Here is a 13,908-nt window from a genome sequence, read left to right on the forward strand (position 1 = left end):
AGTTATATTAATTCTACATTGTTTACCAATATAATATAATATAATATAATATAATATAATATAATATAATATAATATAATATAATATAATATGATTGTGTTGTTTTTAGGTTTATTTGTTTCCTTGTTTATTTATTGCCTCTTGGTCAATTAGTCTATTGTAATACATAATCTTAAATTACACACTTTAATGTATTTTTTATATATTTGTTTACATATTTTATTTAGTAAGGTGATGTATTTGTGTTGTTTAATTAATTTGTGTTTTCTCAAACTTTAACATCACTACCTTTTTATTACTTACATTTTATATTTTTTAAACACGTGACTGCAAATGAGAAATCTATTTTAACTGATTATGCTATATGTTAAAATTGTACTGTATTTTTTAATTAATGATTACAATTACCATATTACACACACACACACTGTAATAACACTTTTCTCACCATCAAAATATAAATTCTCAATCACCATGAAACATAATATACAAATACCGACAATAAAGACAACAATACGCATTAATCTGTGCTCATGAAACACATTTCGCCACTTTATTTATTTTATATAAACACATTGAGGAGATACAATTAGGCGATAATCTGCGCCACGTGTCAGCAATGCTCAATACAAAGAGCAGAACGGTAAATGCAGGACATCAAACTGGTCAGCAGGTGGCAGTGTCGGGTCATTCTGATAAGAAAGTCCAGCCTCCCCTCACGCTGTCTCAAAAGCAGGCGTTTGATTGGACAGCAGACATGACCGTCTCGTTATTGTAATAATTACTCCATAGTAACGATGGCGTTTGAGATGTCACGTGGTTTATTTTTATTAAAAAGTTCACAAAACAAAATGGCGTAACTTTCTATGTTCTTTCTATAGTTAAATCTATAAACTGTGATTCTATTAGAAAATGTCTTATTCCTTAAAGAACTGCATACCTGTTTAAGGTTGCACATATATAATATGCCTAATACGAACAATGTGTGGAAAATCTCCAATGTGTCCGTTTCCTTTTGCGTAAGGAGGCGGGTCTTGTTCTGACTAATCAGAAAGCAGAGAGTGGGGGGTTGGGTGCTGACGTACACCGTAAACAAAAGCCTTTCTGGGATTTTTAGTTTTTAGAAATTGCGCCTTCGCGAGTCGAAAGGAAACCAAACCTGAGAAGAACTACAATTCCCATGATTAAGGACGCACGCGTTGCCGGCTGATGAAAGAGTGTAGACGGCGGTTTGGAAATAAAAGGCGGCGGTCGACAGAACACGTTCAATCGTTTTATACTTGATTGCATAAAATTGATACATTTTTGTTGGGAAACAGTTCGGTTTCTTCTCTTTGAGACTTTATAAATCGGTTCATATTTCGATTGCGCATTGTTCTTCGAAGAGGAGCTTCGGAAGAGTAACCCGCTTCATTCATTTGATTTTGACATCAGCATATAATATTAATAGTAAATTAATAATAAAAATAGTAATAATGAACAGATTTCGGTCTCTAACAAACCGGGGTTTAATCACCGGGGCTTTTGGTCAATGTGCGGGATTAAGGCGCGTGTCTGAGAAATGGCGGTACCCGGTATGGGGGTGCGGGAGTGAGCGGTACATCACCGCCGAGGCGGCCGCAGCATCTGCTGCTCTGGAGAAGACCAAGCCGAGAGAGAAGACGCTGAGCATGGAGAACCTGAACCCGCATGTGAAGGCCGTTGAGTACGCGGTGAGAGGACCAATCGTCATTAAAGCCGCAGAGATCGAGAAAGTAATACAGCAGGTAAGACTCGGGGTCGGACTTCCGGTTTCCTCCGTCTCGCTTTTACACTCCTCTTATTAATATAATAACGAGCTGTCAACGTGGCCGTGTAGATCAGAGATGCATCAGAAAAATACCTCTCTCGGATCTGAGTATTAGTGTGATCAGCCTGGAGCTTCTATCATACCTGTGCGCGTGAGCTTCTTGTGTCTGCTTTATAAACACTATCAATATATAACTGTTTAAAGGAAACCAGAAACCAAACAATCAGATTACATCTATGTGTAAAAATAAGATTTTGCCTGCACATTCTCGTGCAAACTGCATAGTCCATCTTTCGTGACATTGGTTTTGTCAGTCCAAAGATTTTTCAAAATAAAAGAAAGATCTATGTATTTTATGTCTACTCAGCAGAAAGTACAAAGCCATATTTCCCTGTTCATTTGCTGGTCTAAGTTATCTTTTATACCTTAAACTTATGAAAGTACTGAAGGTAAATAAATGGAATGGCATCTTTTAAAAACAATAATAACCACGTTGGTGTATTTGCATTTCAGAATTTCCTTTAGCTCTTCATAACATACATGTTGAATTTTGACATTGCAGAAAGTCAAGTTTATTTCTATAGCGCTTTTTTTCACAACAGACATTGTCTCAAAGCAGCTTTACAGAATTTAACAGTTAAGGTGAACGATGTGTATTTATCCCTGATGAGCAGCCTGTGGCAAAAACTCCCTTAGATGTTATGAGGAAGAACCCTTGAGAGGAACCAGACTCAAAAGGGGAACCCATCCTCATTTGGGTGACATCAAGACTGTGATTATAGTCTTTAAACAATATTATTTTAGAAAAATAATACCACATCAGCACTGCTTCAAAAAGTCTCGGTATGAAAATAAATTAGTAAGACACACTGCACACTTGAGTTTTCCTACATTTGTCTTTGGAGAAGCTGACCTTAGCATAGACAAATAGACAGATTTAATTTTAGCCCTCAGCTGAGACAGGTGCTTTCCCAAGCCCTGGATACTCTTTTTAATCCCACAGATGTCCAGTGTATACACTCCAAACTGCCAGCAGTGATGCAAGAGCTCTCTTGCTCTCTGGATTAAATCACAAGCTGAGTAAAGTCATCTAATGGTTGATAGTTTCATACAAAACATTTTAAACCCTGACAAGACACGTTAACTGAGGAGTTGTAGCATTGATTGAGGAGAGACGGAGAGAAGTGTTGTTAGGTTGAAAATCTTCCATGCTTTCCCCTGATTTCTCCTGATAACTCTTAAATTGCACAATTCTGTTTACATTTTTCTGTTTACATTTTTCTGTTTACATTTTTCTGCTACTGTGAACCTTATTGTCACGACAGGTTTTACTGGCGGAGCTATTGTTTTTCTTATTTTTATATTTTGTGTATTGTGTATTGTCCTGCACTGTCTTGTGTTGTCTTTTGCACTGTTTGCACAAGTTGCACACATGCACTTTATGTGTCGATGATCTTAGTTCTTGGCCCTGTGTTCTTCTGTTCTGTGACTGTTGTTTTATGTTGTTGTATGTAGCACCTGGGTTCAGGAGGAACGTTGTTTCATTTCACTGTGTACTGCATCAGCTATATATGGTTGAAATTACAATAAAAAGCTTCTTGACTTGATGTTTATATGTATGTGACTGAAAGACCCTTTTGACTATGATTAAATTGGAAAGACATTTCTGTCATATTAACAATTTATGATTTAAGAGTTAAAGGGCACAAGTGTACTTAGACATTTGGCCACTTTAAAGAAAATTAAGAAATATAATTTATTAAGAGACCTGCTGTGTGTTAAATAGAACATAAGCATTCATGCAGACTTTAGTCAGTATAATATAGAGGCAGGTAAACTCAGGCAACAGTCTTTTCAAATGTTTTTGTTTTATTTTGTATTGCAGCAAGCATCTAAATTACTTCTTAAAACATTTTGTCTTTCCTTTTTTTTTCTCTTGTTTCCTGTGTTAATTTTTTTAGTTTCGTCTTCTTCCAACTTCCTGAATGTAGCTGTGTTGTGGTGTAATATCTTCCAAAAGGTGTAACAAAGATGTATCCATAGAAAAGCAACATCATTTAATTGAATAATTCATGCTTGTTTATATCACTGGGAAGATCAAAATCATATTGCTGCTCTAGAAAGTGCTAAAATCAAACTAAAAGTGTTTTATAAATAATTAATAATTCTCTAAACTCTGTGAAAAACACAAATGAAATTTTTCTTGTGCATGTTGTTGACCTAAATGCATGTGTTTGTGGTATTGGGTTGTTATAATGGTACCAAGTGGCACTTTAATTAAGTATACCAGGCAAATAAAAGCCTAGTGTCTGATTTGTTCTTTTCCACTTTGGGTGTTATCTTGTAATTTGGGTGCAAAGTAATTATAACGCATTATAATCTCTGAAAACAGCATTTATTCCCACTGGAATGTTAAATCTAAACTGAATTTTCTCTCTGTTTGACTAACAGGGAGGAAAGAAGCCCTTCACCGAGGTCATTAAAGCCAACATTGGAGATGCTCATGCAATGGGACAACAACCAATCACATTCCTAAGACAGGTAAGATGAGGTGAAGGTGTGAAAAACATGTCGCCACACTTGGATGTTCTTGTTTCTAAATCTCAGACTGTGTGTTACTCTACTCTAAAGAAGGACTGACTACGTGACGCTGGGAAAATGGTTGCTTCTTTGGCTACTGTTGATTAACAAAACACGGTAAACTGCTGTACTGTTTTATTTGTCATTACTGCTCCTGTGTAAAGTTAAAAAACAGCCGAGCAGCAGCTGGAACAAATTCTTCAGGAATTGAGTCGCACCAGAAGGGAAAGCTGTTAAATCCAGACAGCATGGAATGAGTGTTTTAGAGTAGCCGGGGTGAAGTTGTTCAAACTGTAGAAAAATATTAGTATTAATAAAAAATTTAATCCAACACTCCAAAACAAAAATAAGGGCACTTTTTTTTTTAAATAATTTTTTTAATTGCACTGTTTGTATTTAAACACCCATGGCTGATAATTAGGCATTTTATTCGGAATGACATTGAAATAAATTCACCTTAAACTGTGACCTTCTAGTCTACAGTCATACAGCTTTTGGCTCACCTGAAATCTCTTTAGTACACTAATAATGAGTATTAAAAACTGCAGTATTTGACAACCAGTTTTGGCTCATGCCCTGGCTGTAGTTTTAGTCTCAGTGTGAGTCAGACTGTCAGTGTTAACCGTGAGTATGATTGTAGCAGGTTCTAAATCTCTGTGAACCATTGTGTTGTCAACATTGTCCTGTAGTGAAGCAGCTAGCAGGTGCTGTGGGAGTAAATATATCATACAGGCTGAGCTCAGATAGACAGAGTCTGATATTGTTGTTGCACATAACTTTACAGAAAAAGCATAATTTCTCAGCTATAGGAGGCTAAATTAAAAAAGCAGTTCATCAGTGTAACTGTGAATTGCCAGAATTTTGTGTGTTCAATGAGCCGTTCAGTCCTTTTAAATCTGTGTTACAACATTATGGTATTTTATGCACCAGTTGTTGTCTTAAAGCTTTTGGACTTTTCATCAATGGACAATATGCATGATTCAGCACTACCAAAATGCTTCTGGTAGCCTCATTACGCAATATTAATTATATCCTCCAAGTACTAAAAATCCATCATTTTTTGAATACTGATGTTAATTCTCTGCTGGAATTGTTGTTCCAAAAATATCAAATAGTATGTTAGTTGTTTTCACTGTATTGACTCTCGCATGAGTCTGAGGTTCCATAGCACGTTTGCTTCAATGAAAGGATAACTCAAAACATGAACCATTGTTCCCATTTTAGAATAGCAGTATATACAATATGTCTGCAGGTGGTGGCTCTCTGCACATTCCCTGAGCTCATGGACAGCCCGAGTTTCCCTGAGGATTCAAAGTGGAGAGCCAAGCGCATCCTGAAGGGCTGTGGAGGACGAAGCATCGGTATGTGCGAAAGAGAAACAGACATACATAGACATGTAGCAAAACAGACCATGTATATAAAATGTGGAAACTAAGAGAGACAGAACTTAATAGAAATAAGCAGTTGCCAGGCAAAAAAAAAAAAAAAAACCAGACAAACTATTTTAGAAAGACACATAGACAATGAGGTAGACAGACAGATTAATTTACAATAGTGGAAAAAGAGACTGACAAGTTGTTTGTAAATGTCTAGAAAATTATATATACAGAGTGTATTAATTCAGAAAGGTTAAAATACACAACTTCATAATGCTTATTACCCACAATGCTCCATTTTTATCAAAATAAAAGGTCTGATGTTTCAGTCAGTGGGTTACACTGACGTTGAATAGTGACAGTAGTTTTGTGACAGTAATTGATTTCTATTTGTGTGTGTGTGTGTGTGTGTGTGTGTGTGTGTGTGTGTGTGTGTGTGTGTGTGTGTGTGTGTGTGTGTGTGTGTGTGAATATTTATGGACATGTCGCAGGCTCCTACAGTGCCAGTGAAGGGGTGCAGTGTATCCGAGAGGACATTGCAGCCTTCATCGAGCAAAGAGATGAGGGTGTACCAGCTAACTGGGAGAACATCTTTCTCACCACTGGGGCCAGCGATGGCATCATGGTATGATCCTTAAGCCAGCTTGAAGCTCAAAGAACATATATTAAACATTTGGTAGGCACACACTAATGACCATGATTAAAATTTTTACCAAACCAGAGTGAAAATACCAAAAATGTTCCTGTTTATTGTCAAGGAGTTCTTGTCACTTTACTTGTTTTGACATGTTTTATTTGTTGAGACCAGGCAGACAGGTAATAAATAGGCAGGGTCCATGAATATGAGCCAGTTTGCCCCAAGATCAGCCCTAAGCTCGAAGCATTTCCATAGAAATGTTAGTTGTCTTATTTAAATTCGATATGTTTTCTAGGGATTTTGGGAATCGATTTTATATTTATATTTCTGCAGTGTACACACAGCAACAAATTGAGTTAGTCATCTACAAATTGAGTCAGATACCAGCATGCAGTCCTGCAGTGACTCAGTATGTGTATTAGGCACATATGCCTTGCTGTAACCTCCAATGACTAATAAATGTGCCCACATTTATTAGTATATTGTGGTATATTGAACGTGTTCCAAACAGTACATGGGCTATATTTGTTAACATTTAATGTCATCCCAGAGTAACCTAGTGGTGGTATTAAGGCAACTCCCTGTGCAATTCAGTTACTGAGACACTAATATGTTCATTTGTGTTTGTTCCTCAGAACATTCTGAAACTGCTGGTGTCAGGTGAAGGTCATAACCGTACAGGTGTGATGATCCCCATCCCGCAGTACCCCCTTTATTCTGCTGCCATCACTGAGCTGGGTGCTGTGCAGATAAATTACTATCTAGATGAGGACAACTGCTGGGCACTGGATGTCAATGAGCTCCACAGAGCATACCAAGCTGCTAAACAGCACTGTCAGCCCCGAGTCCTTTGCATCATCAACCCTGGAAACCCTACCGGTGAGACATCACATTCTTTTAATGACTTAATATTTGAAATGCAGGCAGGGTTGAAATGCACATCCTTTCTGTTCAGTGAGTTTGATTAATATATATTACTGACAATATAACTAAGCTCAGTTATTTTTCTCAAAAGCACTTCAAGTTTATATATTTGTTTTTCTGCAACATCTAATCAGCATTCTATGGACTAAATTAATTGCTCAGATATGCTTAGTTCCAGTAAAGGTGCAAATAAATATTTTGGAATGGTTAAAAAAAAAAAACTGTGCTGTTGTAAGAAAATAACAAGTATAGAGTTGGTGTAATTAAGCAGAAGTACAGTTTTTTTTCTGCTTCCTATTTCAAATGTCCTTTTCTGTATCAAAAAAGAACAAAACACATTAAATTGTGTCCAGATTTTGTCCATGTAGCAAAGGATTTGAGTAAATGAATCATTTTGGCTACATTATCCTCATAGTACGAAGTGTACTGTTCTGTTTCACTGAGCATACTGTTCTGTCACTGTTAATCTCTGTCCTCCCCTCTGTGTAAATAGGTCAGGTTCAGAGCAAGAAGTGCATCGAGGACGTCCTGCACTTCGCCTACGAGGAAAACCTATTTGTAATGGCTGACGAGGTAATGATGTAAAAGCTGATATAGACAGTTTGTTTTCCCTGACTAGCGCCTTTCATGCTTTTAAGCACTTGATGAGAGGCTAAAAGGGTTCTGTTATGTTTGGTAACACTAAAATTTTGTTTATAATTACTTTTCCTGTGCATTTTGTGACCAGTTTGGCCCTTAATATTCCTTATTTTAATCCTACAGGTGTATCAGGAGAACGTGTATGCTCCTGACTGCCAGTTTCACTCATTCAAGAAGGTGCTGTATGAAATGGGACCAGAGTACTTTAACAGCGTGGAGCTGGCCTCGTTCCATTCCACCTCCAAAGGTTACACAGGAGAGTAAGTACAGCAATCTGAGTCAGCACGCCTCTGAAATTCCACCCAGACTTAAACGCTCACACATAACGCTGCCTCATCCTGCAGGCAGAATAATGCTTACTGCAGCTTAAACTAAAATACACATACACCGAACAGGACAGCATGTGCTGAACAGTGAACTTATATAAACTACACCAGGGAACATTAAGTGCAAGGAATAGGAAATGAATATGCATAATTGCATGGCTAACAAAGAGCTGAGCTAAGATGTTGACTTCTGCAGTAATATCAACATGTAAACACTGTGCAACACTGTGAATAAATAATTGGCACATTTGGCTCAGTTCAGTTTCACTAAAGAGGACAAATGAGGCAATTGCTGTGAAAACTGCTGTGAAGACTGGAAAGGCATAGCTACTCCATATATTCTTCTTTTCCTGTTATTAAACTGCCAGTGAAACAGCAGCTCTGACAGCAATGCAGCTGCAAAATCATAGGTTTATACTGCTGTGCAAGTTCTTACATGTTTCTATAGTAACAACTCACTCACAGGACACTTCCAAGTTATAATAGTCTTAAAATTTCTGAACAAGAAATGTCCTAGTCTTAGATTTTATAATATTAAAATGGTGTAAAAGAAATTAAATAATTGACAATAAATGCAGATGACACCTGACAGAAATATCACAATACTTGACATTTCTACAATACACAATATACACCTCAAAACATATAAGCCAGAAAAAAAAGTTTTATTCTGATGGTTTAAAATGACTATATTCTTAAAATGTACATTTAGTATTTCTAGATATTCGGTACAACATTTTATGATAAACTTGCCAAATAAATGCTTGTGGTAATTCATCCTTTACTGATGCAGGTTGTTGATGAGGTTGTTTAACATGATCCAGAAGTGCTTAAATCCTGACAGGATGCTCTAAATGATCTAACTCCTAGCTGTGTTTCTTAGGTGTGGATTTAGGGGAGGCTATATGGAGATTGTTAACCTTGACCCGGACGTCAAGGCCCAACTGGTGAAGCTGCTTTCGGTCAGACTGTGCCCCACCGTGGCTGGCCAGGCCGCAATGGACGTGATCGTAAATCCTCCTGATCCAGACGAGCCGTCCTTCATGAAATTCCACAAGGTTTGTAATATTGTGCAATTTGCCTCAGAATCATGATTCCTTGGTAAATAGAGTGTGTTCAAAAAGTCCCTCCGCAGTGGCCGTGTAGTGTAGGTTATAGGAAAATATTAGTTTAATGAAATTCATTATTATTCTCACTCATGTATTAATTTATTAAAATCATAAATGTCATTCACTTTACATTAAGTACTGAAAGTGCTGTCCCTGTTGTTAAATGCATAATTCGGTTTGTTTTGTCATATTGGCAAAGACACGTAACATTTCCTCTGTAATGGAAGCAGTGTGAAGCGGAGAAGGCAGTTTTCAGTTCGTGAGTGGATTTTAGAGGGGCCTTATAAACTCTCCTTTTGCTGCACCTCAGAAGTAAAAATCCGGTGGTGTTAGGTCAGGTGACCATGGAGGCCAGAAACCCTTTGAAATTTATGATTCCTGAAGACGTCTTCGAGTAGTGTCATCAGTGAGGATAGTTTCACTAACCAGGCCAGTTTTATTTTGGTGTATGAAATTATTGAACCACTCACATTGCCACAGTCTTTTAACATAATCTATTGGTTTTTTAACGAACCCCAGCCATTAGGGTTGCACAACCCTTAGTGCCAGAGCCAAGCCCGGATAAATGGGGAGGGTTGCGTTAGGAAGGGCATCCAGCGTAAAAACATGTGCCAAATCAAACATGCGGATGGTCCGCTGTGGCGACCCCTAATGGGAGAAGCTAAAAGAAAGTTTTATTGGTTTTAATTTGAACGAATTAAATCTTTACAGCTGTGTGGGCCGTTCCTAGACTAATGTCCGTTTCCTGTGCCAGTTCCCTCATTGACTTGATCGGACTTGTCATCTTATCAGAAATATCGAGAAGTTTATCCTTACACTAACACTTGGTCAATCTTTTCTCAGTGCATCTGCCACAGAACCTGTACTTCGAAATATAGTTATTAAATCTCGCACTGTATCGCCATGATGTATTCTTGTCTTCGAAAAAGCTGCTTGAAATTTTTCACGATCCATATCCGTGTATTTATCGCCAACTTGGGGATAAAACTAGAGGGGAAAAAAAGGGGGAAAAAAACTTCTTTGATGGTTAACATTTTCACACAAAAATACACGGCTGGCGAATAACTCCTTGGATACGTACAACAGACTGGTGGCGCCAAACAAGGGCGTGTCAACGCACCACTACTAGTCTACATAGCAGCTACGGAGATCATTTTTGAACGCACTGTAAATGTTTACTGATGTGCATTTCAGGAAAAAGCAGCAGTGCTCGGAGCTTTAGCAGAAAAAGCGAAATTAACAGAGCAGATCCTCAATGCAGTGCCTGGCATCAAGTGTAATCCTGTGCAGGGGGCCATGTATGCATTTCCACAGATTTTCATTCCACCAAAAGCAGTGGAAGAAGCTAAGGTATGTTCTCACTGCTTTATATTGTAGCATTGACATTAATCTCTGATTTTAACTTTAACATTACAAGCACAAAAGGTGTAACTTGAATGTTTAATCGTGTAAACCAGGATAATCGAAAAGACAAGTGTGTTGTTATATTTTAAAATCCACTCGTAGTGACCAGCTGAAATGCATTGCTCATACAACTTCACTATGATTTCATCATTCTACACCGATGGCCTTGTGCAGGCTTTGGGAATGCAGCCGGACATGCTGTACTGCCTGCGGCTCCTGGAGGAAACGGGAATCTGTGTGGTGCCTGGCAGTGGCTTCGGACAAAGAGAAGGCACATACCATTTCAGGTAATCTTACTTCCAGATATCCCAGTGCTCTTTAGTCCCAGTCTTTTTATCCATCCTACATTCACAAAATAATGTTTATTTTGTGTATTTATTCAAATGGTTCTTGTTTTAAGAAAAGCAACATATTACCCATTACCCCAACCCACTAATTACCTGTCTTGTTTACAGGTAACAGCAGTCAAAATAATAGTCCACAATTATGCATAAGTTACAACATTATTTGTTTGTTCAGGTTGTTTGAACGTTGCTTGATTTACTGTTGCTTGTATTTACCTTCATGTTGAAACATGCTGAATGTTTGATGGCCCAGTATACAAATATGTCCTAACATACAAGTCTCAACAGCACTTTGTTCTGCTGATATTGTACATATTTTTAATATTTGTCTTACAAATCATGCTCTGTATATTAAAGTTTAAAATAAGTTTTTTTTTTCACCTCAGGTTAATACCTTGTTTTTGTATTTGGGCAAAGCATTTCATATTATGCAAAAAGAAAAATCCGTTTCACACTTGAAGCGATGCATTAGATTTGCATGTGCTAAAATTCTCAAGAAAAATAATTGCCTTGTTCTTGTTGTTGTACAGGTCATAGGATAGGAACTTTATCACATTCCTCCGAAATGTGACACAATTCTCTTTCAATGTTTCATTTCAGAATGACCATTCTCCCATCTCACGAAAAGCTGAAGGTACTGCTGGAGAAGGTGCGGGATTTCCACATCGGGTTTCTAAAGGAGTACTCGGACCTTCAGGAGCCTCAGTGAGGTGTTTGAGCATGAGATGCTGACCACAGAACATGGATGAAATAATACTTAACACATTACCCACAAGTAGCAGTTGTGTTAAGGAACTTCATATTCTGCTTTAAATTCAATTTCCCCTAAAAAGGACACACTTTCATGAGCCATGTGCCTTTGTGCTACTATAAAATAATTATGAATGGGAGTCAATATAGTTTACCTGTAAAAGATCTTACACTGAGGCATGAAATGACAGTTTTTCTCCGTATTCACATCATGTTCATCTTCATTAAACATGTTTTTACATCACAAAATTAGGTTTGTCAATATGACAATATTAATGTATTTATTTGGACCTTGTTTGTGATATACAAAGCTTCTCAACATATATCTCTTATAAATAAATATACCGTGTGGCCTTAAAATGTATGTAATTCAAACTTGTCGCCAGCACTCTGGCCAGGGTCGCTAATAAGCTAGCTAACATTCAACTGATAATTTTTTTTTAATTAATACCAGGCAGCCAGATTTGGCCAGGTTTGCTAGCAAACTAGCATTCTGTTTCTCTAACTTAAAAAGTGACTAGCTAGTTAATGTTCATCTAACTATTATTTTTGCCAGGTTTGCTGGAAAACTAGCTAATAGTTTATAATTAATGAAAATTGGCCAGCAACTAACAAATATGTGAGTTTTACATTTTATTAATTTCAGATTTGTATTGTAAATATTTTCTGCTTTATTTTTATTAATAAGGGATGTTGAGAGAGAGAGAGAGAGAGAGAGAGAGAGAGGTGCTATAATGATCGATACTGTATTTATTAAAAAACACTTTTACACATTTCCCAAACTGCTGCTTCATGCAGCTTTAAGTAACGCACACTGGGACATTGTTGATGTAGTTTCATAAACGCACAGTTCATCATTATGATCGAGGTGTTTTTTATTTTTTTTGTTTTACTTTTTGTGCTGAATATATTTAAAAGTTAAATAGAGAATGGGGAGTGTCTCTGGTGTCTTGTTTTCTTTTGCTGCTTTGTTTAGTTGTTTTTGCATTCATGTGCTATTAAAAAAAAAAAACTGTTTTACAGTGTTTTTTTTAATTTTCATTTTTTTTTTTACTGATGTACATGTCTAATTTCCTGAAGTAAAAATTGAAGTGAAAATGTAATTTCAGACAAGCTGATGATTACCTGTTACCAGATTTGGCATTTCTCTATATCTAATATTTATCACTTAAAAGCTTTTTTTTTTAAATGACATTGCTGAAAAACCAGTATAGCTTTTTCTGGAAAGCATTCTGGAGATTTTATTAATATTCTTTTCCTGAAAACTCTTGAACAGCAACAAATGTAATGCACAGAGACAACGCCTATCTATGCAGTCTCCTTTCAAACCTGTTGTAATTTGAAGTGTCCATGTTACGAATATCCTTTTATTAATTATTTTCACTTCAGTGAGTTTGACTCTTATTTGTAGACCTACATATTGTGAAGTTCAAATTAACAAAGCCAAACTGTTTTTATCTGAAGGTACATTTTTGTGTATGTTTACTCTCATTTTGCATTTCTTCATTAATGTGTAACTTGAGTAATGTAAATAATAATGAATCTAAATGCCAAAATTTAAAGCTGTAATTAAAATGAAGACTGTTAAATTACCATGTAGTAGAGTTTCATTTCTTTATTGAACTTTTTTTATTCAGAGCAAAAAAAAACATATACGGTTTTCTACTTTTAACGAATCTGTTGGATTGTTTCCATAGGAACTTAAAAATGAATCTAGTTAACAATCAGATAAAATTTAAAGCATTTGCCAGGTTTGTTAGCAATCAATTTACAAAATAATGCATGTAAAAGTTTTATCTTTTATTTTATCTATCAAATTGGCAAATTGACAGAAAATAATTAGTTTTACATTTTAATTTTAGATTTGTATTGTATATAGGGTTTAGCTTTATTTTTATCAATAAGGGATGTAAATAAAAGCATGTTATAACGATCAATGATGTATTTAATTAAAACACTTTACCAGGGAAACTGCTTCATGCAGCTATAAGTAACACACTGGTAAAGTGTTAATTTATGAAGACTTAAGT

General features: G+C 36.5%; 1 protein-coding gene across 1 annotated transcript; it reads left to right on the forward strand.

Moving 5' to 3' along the window:
- Positions 1 to 1,050: 1,050 nt before the first annotated feature.
- gpt2 (glutamic pyruvate transaminase (alanine aminotransferase) 2) lies at positions 1,051 to 13,470 on the forward strand. Its single transcript, XM_083550900.1, has 11 exons — positions 1,051 to 1,766; positions 4,241 to 4,330; positions 5,622 to 5,730; positions 6,237 to 6,370; positions 7,018 to 7,261; positions 7,800 to 7,879; positions 8,069 to 8,205; positions 9,155 to 9,329; positions 10,575 to 10,730; positions 10,959 to 11,071; positions 11,729 to 13,470. The coding sequence occupies exons 1-11, from the start codon at positions 1,476 to 1,478 to the stop codon at positions 11,835 to 11,837; spliced, it is 1,638 nt and encodes a 545-aa protein (XP_083407026.1). The 5' UTR covers positions 1,051 to 1,475; the 3' UTR covers positions 11,838 to 13,470.
- The last annotated feature ends 438 nt before the right edge of the window (positions 13,471 to 13,908 follow it).

Source organism: Silurus aristotelis, assembly GCF_946808225.1.
Source record: "Silurus aristotelis genome assembly, chromosome: 9".
In the NCBI taxonomy this organism is placed as follows: Eukaryota; Metazoa; Chordata; class Actinopteri; order Siluriformes; family Siluridae; genus Silurus; species Silurus aristotelis.

What these genes read in the sequence shown, in the direction of transcription:
- gpt2 (XM_083550900.1), top strand. Translation starts at nt 1,476, where the DNA reads ATGAACAGATTTCGGTCTCTAACAAACCGGGGTTTAATCACCGGGGCT. An exon ending in TATTTGTAATGGCTGACGAG is followed by an intron (nt 7,880 to 8,068) that starts GTAATGATGTAA and finishes TTAATCCTACAG; the next exon opens with GTGTATCAGGAGAACGTGTA. An exon ending in CCTTCATGAAATTCCACAAG is followed by an intron (nt 9,330 to 10,574) that starts GTTTGTAATATT and finishes TGTGCATTTCAG; the next exon opens with GAAAAAGCAGCAGTGCTCGG.